We start from the raw sequence: 9,459 nt of genomic DNA on the forward strand, positions 1-9,459 counted from the left end.
TACGTTGTTTGTATGTTTGTTAAAATACTTGCGACACAAGAGCAAATCTTAACGCGAGAGTTGGCTTTTTTAAATAAAAATTGACATAGAAGAAGTCATGAGGTCCTGGGTTTAGTGCCCAGGTTGGACATTTTCTAATTTATATTAGATTAGACCAATAGTAGTCCGGAGTTTGGTAATGTTCCTTAAGATCCTTGCCCAGCAGTGAGACAGTAATGGTTTAAAAAAATGTAAATAGAGTCTAGTCTAAGAAAATAACTAAATAGTGTTAGTCCTTGTGAGTCAGTCCGCCCATAGTCGTCGGTAAAACGAGGTGCGACTGTTTTATGTTAGCGTTTTTATATTATATTTATTACCCCAGTGTCAACTGCTACAGGGTGTTCTCCAACGCTAATGGCTGTATAATGTTTGAATATATGCACCTATTAAAACTTGTATGGTTATATTAGCAAGGATAGTTTCTTGTTCCAATTTTGTTCTATATTATAGGTAAGGTTTCTTAGTTAAGTTTGTGTGATGAAAGAATAAGAATACATAGAAAAGTATTTGCACAATAAAGTGTATAAAGTTATAGTCAGTTACTATACATTTTTAAACTATTCAACACCACTTACACGAATAAATATTAGAAAATACGGCTCTATGCTCATTAAGTAATGTATTCACCAGATTTGTTTTCGGTTTTTAAAGCTTACAACCAAACATGTTATTTAGTAATAGTATCATCAAGTTATAGGCCGCTACAAAATGTATGTATTTTTGAATAACTTGAAATTTTCTACCATTTGAACAAATACTGCAGTTTATACATAAAATTACGCCTTCTTCTCATAGGAATAGGCAGAGACCAAAGCAAAAATGAAAAAGTGGTGCTACTTGGTATGATCCTTACAGACAAAATAATAAAAACTAAATATTGTCATTAGTAACTAAACACCCTGTACTCTAAAACATTTCTTTCATATTTGGCCACGATATTATAACTGTACTGTAGGAAATTAATTATAACTTATTATTTATGTGTATAAGAGAAGCTAGAACGTACATATATTATTATGTTCATGTTTGTAGGTAGCTCAGTGATAATAATGTAGGTATGAAGTTTAATAGGTGTTTTGGTAAAAGGTTAAAGTAGGAAAAAATTGTTGATACTATTTTCTTGTAAGCAAAGTGTAGAATTATAGGCAGAAGTGTACCTCCCGATTTATATCAAAATAATATTGAATGCTTTCACCTACAAGCTACAGACATAATATTTAGGTAGAACCTAGGTTAAAACATACTAAAATTGTTCTTTTGTATATGCCTTAAATGTTACCCATTAATATCCAACTGCTGGACAAGGGTTAATAAATGCCTTAATTTCCAAAATTGTTTAGATATCAAATTGTTAATTCTTCAATTGTTTAATTGCAGTTATATGGATTGGTCTATAACTGCAACCTATAACCAATGTGCATGAAAATAACACCTTTGAAATACATTACCGTAGGTTGGATAATTTGCTTTTGTTTCAAAGTTTTATGCGAAATAAAAAAGGAATAAAGGTCCCACAGTAAACACATTCGCCATTCTATCACCCATTTACTTTTAAACACGGTTATATTTACAAAAAATATAAAAAAACTCGACTAGACAATTTTCTCAAGACATTCAGTTTAAATGTTAATTAAAAATCCGGGGAAGGATTCTATTTAGCGGAGCGCTTTAGTTTGTGGCGGAAACGTCATCTCCGGCCGAACGACTGTGAACGTCTGACAAGTTTTTGTTGAAAACGGTGGAGGGGGAACCAAGATGGCGACGATATTAATGTTTTTATTTTTAATGGGGTTATGTTTTTATCGTTATTAGTGTTTAATACCGTAGAAGGTATTTAATTTAAAGAGATTTTTTCTTATGTGTCAGAATGAAAAGTATTTGACGATTAAGCACATATTTGTTTCGCATAAGAATCCAACCTTGATCCTCATCGTGATAGTAGCGTAGTGATAGAGTATCTACTTTCACCATGACTCTTGATACCTTATCGAATTAAATTGATAAAGGCTGGTGAAAAGAACACGGGTTACATTATTCAGATAACTAAAAAATTTTGACGTAAATTTTTTTTTAAAGACTACATACATTCATTTTCATACATACGTCATACATACATAAAATCAGGTCTTTATAAATCTCACATAGTTCAGCAAATACTAATTTAAATCAACATCAAAATTTCTACAAACCGTATTTAGTTTAATAAAAGAACTCAATTTCCAGAAAAAGGGGGATAAAACAATAGAACTTTATGCGAGATAATTAAAGCTGATGAGATAGGAAATTAGCTCCGTATCATTGAAACTGACAGTCTCTCGCGTTATCACATTTTTCGCTTTTGAATCTTCCGATGTTAGAATTTTTATGCATCCGACGTTTGAAAGGTTTGCATAGTTTTTAAATGAGCTTTTTATATCGGAACTAGATTTTTTAGATGAGTTTCCTTTTGTGATTCTATAATAACTTTTGTATTCAGTCTCTAGTCGTATTAGAGGATGGAAATGGATGGTTATATGCTTTAATAACGGAAATGTGGTTAGGAATATCTCTTGAGAGTTTATGATTATTAGGTAATCATAAATCGAAGTGTGAATTATGTCCTGTTCCCACTGCTAATGCATTTATAACTAAGTATATAAATCTGTGATTTTTAAGAATTGTTATCACACCCAATGCAGCTGCTGTTAGAAAATAACTCAATTTCATCTGAGGATCAAACCTGACGATAAGTGGTCCTAGCATCAGCAATACTACCAGACAAATTCTTTTTTTTTTACTCTTTCGCCGTGACATTAACAGACATTTTTTTGTCCCTTGTAGGAATGGAACCTATGACTTCCAAGCAATAGGTAGGAAGCAACGGTAGTGGCGTGATGACCACCTTAACCACAGAACCACGGATGCCGTCTTTGGTTATAATAGAAGTTAACTCTTTTAGAAAATACGACGTAGTACATGTGACATAAAATACTGTTGAATTTAATATAATCCAATTAGTTCCTGACTCACACTCCTGGCTTCAGATAAAAGACATTCCCAGGTCATTTGGTACGCGAATTAAGATAAAATTTGGACAAAATATAGCCATTATCCTGTCCAACAATGTAAATAGGAAACAAACGCTTAATCTTTGAGTGAGTCAGTGTTTGTACTGAAGTTTAAATTGTTCTTGTGATTGATAGTGTGGAATTAAGTTGGGAGTTTTAATTAGGAGGTGTGCTGCAGTGTGTTTAAAGTGGAAAGGATGTCGCCTTTCAAATTATGTTGTGTCTACATGAGATTTATTATAGAAATTATTATAATATATACGGATGGAGTCAAATATATGTATGTATGAATGTGTATTACACGTTTAAAACATGAATTTGATCAATAAAATTAGGTAAATCTATTTATATAAACATAATATGCTTGAAGAAACTTAGTTTGAATTAAAATATAATGTTAAAATGGTTACTATGGCACCCGCTAGAAACGTTGATCAGTTTTTTTACGAATTTGGACAGCTCAGCTGTTGTCTACGGCCGATAGAAGTGGGAAATCGTTCCTCTAATTTTCTTGTATTTCTTATATTTATGAATAAATGTTTAAGAAAGAACAATTATTTACATCAACAAACACTCTGCCTACAAGATTAACAAACAATTAAATCACGATTACAATTATATCTGTACACTCATGAGCTATTTAAAAAGGTACTAAAATATGACATATCCTGTGACCTTCACTCGATCACTGCAAGGAAACCCAGTGAGTCAGTGTTTACAGCGGGGGTAATGTCAGCTCTCAAGGATGAACGCTATCTACACATTAACATACATTTACTGCAAGTTTAAACGTGGATGTATGCATTAATATTGCTTTAAGTACTCAGTTTAAATCAAGGAAATCGTTTTGGCAGAGTTTGCTGAAACATTTGGGTAGTTTTCATTATGTACTACAGATATTTGTGTTTGTCATTGTTGACAAAATCTTTAAGATACACAAGAATGATAGCTGTAATTGAAAGATAAGTGCTAAATAATTATTAATAATACTTCAAAATTATATTGGAGTCGGCTTCCAGTCTCACTGGATGCAGCTGAATACCAGTGTTTTATATGGAGCGACTGTCTATCAGACTTCCACAACCCAGTTACCTGGGTTATAACACGATACGCTTTAGTAAGACTCGTTGTCAGACTTTCAAGCTTCTGATTACAGTTAACGACTGTCAAAGATTTTCGAAAATGACAGCCGGGACTCACAATTTATCGTGCCTTCCGAAACACGGAACCAACCCCAATTTTATGCACCGTTACATATACTCCTAACCACCGATAACTTATCCTTGGAATTCCTGAGGACCAGAAGCAAGCCATCCTGGACCGTGATCGCCGAGTAGCGCACATGTCTGGGAGTGGCTACATCAGGTTCTTCACCTCGGAGGAACAAGCCACGAGCAGCAGCAGACCAATGGCGACGGAGGAGTCAACGGAGGGGGCCGCATCCGGTCCCGAGCCGTCCACCTCTGCTCCCCAACAGGGTTCGAGCGAGATGGAGACAGACCCGCCGCCGCAGAACAAGGGGACTACCAGTGACGAAGATGACGTCCTGCGTAGCCCGTAGTCCCCTAAACATAAATGTTATACAAACCAACCTCCAGCACAAACAAATAGCGGCGGCCACTCTACGCAGAGCACTGGAGGTTAACAACAAGACCGTCGCCCTGATCCAGGAGCCGTGGATCAGAAACAACAAAATCTGCGGTCTAAGCAATATCTGCGGTAAGTTACTGGTAAAACCCTCAGTCGACAAACCGAGAACCTGCATTTTCATGCCCAACACCATAACAACCACGCTACTAAACCAATTCTGTTCTAGAGACCTCACTGCAGTGACAATCCACACAGAAAATAACACAACCCTAGTCTTAGCCTCAGTGTACATGCCGAGCGACGGCGAAACTCCAACAAGAGAACTGGCCGAACTTGTACAACACTGCGAAACACAAGACTGGGAGCTGATCATCGCTGCAGACTGTAATGCACACCATCCTCTGTGGGGAAGTAAGGATACCAACAAAAGAGGTGAGTCATTAGCCGAATACCTATTTCAAACAAACCTAAACATTATAAATAGGGGCACTGAACCCACTTTTGTAAGCTCAAGGTATCAAACCATTATAGACATCACATTGGCAACACACGCGGCTGCAAATCTGATTGCGGGCTGGCACGTATCAAACGAGCCATCACTGGCAGACCACCGCCGCGTGTGCTTTCAAATTCAACACAAGCAAAAAGACCCTGACCTATATCGCAACCCCCGAAAAACAGATATATCAAGGTACACAAACTTACTTACTAAAGCACTAAGTGACGGACCAGTAACTGACGTCACTCTCAGTACTAATAATATAGATTTAAACGTAGCACTTTTAACCAAAAGCATGCTGAATAGCTATCATTCCGCATGCCCCACTTCAATATCCAAAGACCCCGGAAAAAGTTCATGGTGGGGGCCGGAACTTGAACGCCTACGAAAGGGTCTCAGGACACTTTTTAACCATGCAAAAAACACCAGAACTACTGAGGCCTGGGACAAATACAAAATTGCACAAAAACACTATAAGAAGCGCATCAGATTTCGAAGAACGGAATCTTGGCACAACTTCTGTAGCAACATAGACTCGACAAACCAAGCCGCAAGAATAAAGAAAATACTTTCCAAAGGGAACCCGAATCTTCTGGGCACTCTTAAGAAAGCAGACGGCACCTACACAAATAACGACAAAGAAACGTGTGAAATACTGCTGGAAACACATTTTCCAGGCTGTCTGATGACATCAGGCCTTGATTGGTCAGACGAGCACCACAACACACCAACAACCCTAGACTGGGAAATCGCCAACAAAATAGTAACCGCGGATAGGATGGCATGGGCCATAAAAAGCTTCCAGCCATTCAAATCAGCGGGGCTAGACATGATTTTCCCGGCGCTACTACAATGGCAAAAAGACGAGACGATAAAACACCTATTACCAATCTACAGAGCCTGTATAGCTTTCAAATACATACCCAAATTGTGGAGAGAAGCAAAGGTAGTTTTCCTCCCCAAACCGGGTAAGGAGGACTACACTCATGCCAAAGCTTTCAGGCCAATCAGTCTTACATCATTCCTTTTAAAAACACTGGAAAGACTTGTAGACATATACCTAAGGGATGGAGTACTAAAGAACAACCCACTACATCCCCAACAACATGCGTATAGAAAAGGCAAATCAACAGAGTCGGCACTGCACAAGGTTGTGCACAAAATAGAATCGGCCTTTACAAACAAAGCCTCAACACTAGCCTCCTTCATAGATATAGAAGGAGCCTTTGACAAAACCATGCACAACAGCATTAAACATGCCCTACAAAGACTTAAAGTAGAACCAGTCCTAACTGGATGGATCACTGAACTAGTCAGCAAAAGGGCGGTACAGATAGTGGCAAACACCACAATAAGAGCAAAAGTGGTCAGAGGATGCCCCCAGGGAGGCGTCCTTTCACCGCTTCTATGGAACATAGTAGTTGATAGCCTCCTAACTAGTCTAAACAAAAAAGGGTACACTACTATTGGATATGCAGATGACCTAGCAATACTGATAAATGGGACAGCTGAAAACGTACTATGCAAAATAATGCGCTCAGCTTTTCAGATTATAGAAAACTGGTGTGAAGAACACCAACTATCAGTAAACCCCAAAAAAACAGAACTTATCCTTTTCACCAACAAAAGGAAGTTACCGGACCTCGAACTACCAAAACTATTTAACACCAAACTCACCCTGTCAACTCAAGTGAAATATCTGGGCATGGTTCTTGACAACAAGTTGAATTGGGCGAGTCATATTGAAGCAAAAACTAGGAAGGCCTGCATAGCGTTCGGCCAGTGTAGAAGAATGGTTGGTAACAAATGGGGTCTCAACCCAAACATAACACTCTGGCTATACACATCAGTTATCAGACCTTCTATCACCTACGGAGCAGTTGTATGGTGGCCCAGAACACAACTGACAACGGTAAAAACAAAACTCCAGAGCACACAACGCCTAGCATGTGTAGCCACCACTGGATGCATGAAAACCACTCCATCAAATGCACTTGAGTACCTCCTAAACCTCAGGCCCTTAGATTTGGTTATACAGGAGGAGGCACAAGCGGCTGCCTTAAGACTAAAAGCAAACGGGCTATGGCAGCAGAACCCAGAAACAACACACACCAAAATTCTGCAATGTATCTTGAAGGAAATACCACTTCTCGATGCACCTACAGATAAAACGCCATGTCACCACGTTTTTGACAGAAGATACAATATCCAACTCAAAGAGGAATCTAAAGATGACTCTGGCATCAACGAAGTTAGGATATACACTGACGGATCCAAAACCGCATTTGGTACAGGAGCCGGCGTCTTCTCGAACGATCTAAATATCAAAATATCAGCCACCCTAGACAAACTAAATACAATCTTCCAAGCAGAATGTATAGGAATCACTAAGGCAGCACAAGCAGTCGCAGCCAGAGATGTCAGAGACTTTAAAATAAAAATTGTCTCGGACAGTGCATCCGTGCTACAAGCCTTACAAAATAACGTTATAACATCTGCCCTTGTTCTGGAATGCCATAATGCGCTCCAGGCTATTGCACGTACGAACACAGTTACCCTGCAATGGATCAAAGGGCACAGCAATTCAATGGGAAACGATGCAGCTGATGAACTAGCTAAAAGGGGATCAAATGGAACAGTACTTGGACCAGAACCACTACTGCCTATCCCCCAAGCACAAATTAAATCTTGGCTGAACAGAAACACCGAAGCGAAACACCTAAAAGAATGGAACAACAGCAAAGGTTGCAGGCAAACTAAGGCTGCAGTTCCGGTGGCACCTAAGAATCTTGCCCGCAACCTTATCAGTCTAAAAAGGGACAAAATACGCAAGGTAATAGGAATCCTAACCGGCCATTGTCCCCTAAACAAACATCTATGTACAATAGGTGTGACGGACAGCCCTCTGTGCAGAGGATGCATGGAGGCAGAGGAAACACCACAACATGTACTCGTGGAATGCAACAGCGTGGCGGACCAACGAGCGCGAACAAAAATATTGACAACAACACTCCAGGAAGCCTGCAGCAACTTGAAAAAGCTACTGAAGTTCTGGGAAGAACTAGGATGGCTGGAGTGAGGGTGAATCAACGCAACAATGAGAGAGGGTAGATACACGCACAAAGGCCCATTTAAGAGGCTAAGTGCGGAAAAAGCCCAGGAAACCTAACCTAACCTAACCTAACCACCGATAACATAAACGTAAGAAACCTATCACACTAGTCCATTCCTACTCTATTACAACATCAAGCCTAATTAAACCGAGGCACTAGGCCAAAGCATTGCATTCAAAGCACGTAATATTTAGTATAATTTAAAAACCTCTTCACGGTGACTTAGAGCCATTTGTGGAGTACACACGCGTGATGAACCAACCTTCAATGTTTCCTATTTCCTGAACACGTTAAATTATTTTTAGGTAACCTTTTTTGAGGTTGTGAAGATGCATGTGTGAAGGCTGTGAATTTTGGGTGCAATTTTGATAAGCGTAGAAAATTGCATAATTTCTGAAGAAATCTTATATCTTATCTTATATTTAATTTCTGAATCTTCTGTATTTAGAGAACCTCTCATTTTCGTTCGCCACTGCGTAAGCGTTTATTGAATGGTAATTTTTCCGTAAATGTAAATCCAATAAGTGGGCAGCCACCTAACGCTGAGTGACGCCTTTGCCCATTCTCATCAAAAATATTTGCTCTATCATACGAGTACATATATATTTAGTATACCCAATAATATGCAGGATGTTCTACCATAATTATGACATTTGGTCAGCGAAGAAGCCAACAGACAATCTTCAGGTATGCTACGATTAGGATAGAACTTCAGGAAAGTAAAAAAGTGGTACAGTTGACAAAGTCACGTGACGTATGGAAGGAGAATTCTGACCTTCTGATGTCGGGCTTCAAAACTTCCTATAAAGTGGTGAAAGATTGTATCCACGGAAGATATCCTCCGTTCCAAAATCAACAACAAATTTAATATTTTCTCAAAATATCAGTGGGGAATGTTTGTGCCCCATTAGTTAAGAGCTTGACAAATAAAAGTAAAACGCATCTACTTAGTGTGTCGTTAATTTGTGCGTTCAAGGCAACTGGCCTTAGTACTCAGTCAGGGCCGAACGCGAAGTGTAATGCACTCTGAATGTGGTGCGAGTTATAAGATGAAGCGGGTTCAAATCGCTGGCGCTTGTGACTAGTGTATAGAATTAGTGATGATTTGAGTACATTGGTAATTAAATAACATAGGAAAATGTTTTGCGGAATATAAAATACATGGTTTTTC

General features: G+C 38.7%; 1 protein-coding gene across 1 annotated transcript; it reads left to right on the forward strand.

Annotated features, from left to right (window-relative positions):
- The first annotated feature begins 4,507 nt into the window (after nt 1-4,507).
- Nucleotides 4,508-5,877, forward strand: LOC142980203 (uncharacterized). The gene is made up of 3 exons (XM_076125538.1): nt 4,508-5,108; nt 5,208-5,535; nt 5,853-5,877. The coding sequence occupies exons 1-3, from the start codon at nt 4,625-4,627 to the stop codon at nt 5,875-5,877; spliced, it is 837 nt and encodes a 278-aa protein (XP_075981653.1). The 5' UTR covers nt 4,508-4,624.
- Nucleotides 5,878-9,459: the final 3,582 nt, after the last annotated feature.

The sequence above is a fragment of the Anticarsia gemmatalis genome, chromosome 17 (genome assembly GCF_050436995.1).
Source record: "Anticarsia gemmatalis isolate Benzon Research Colony breed Stoneville strain chromosome 17, ilAntGemm2 primary, whole genome shotgun sequence".
Lineage (NCBI taxonomy): Eukaryota > Metazoa > Arthropoda > Insecta > Lepidoptera > Erebidae > Anticarsia > Anticarsia gemmatalis.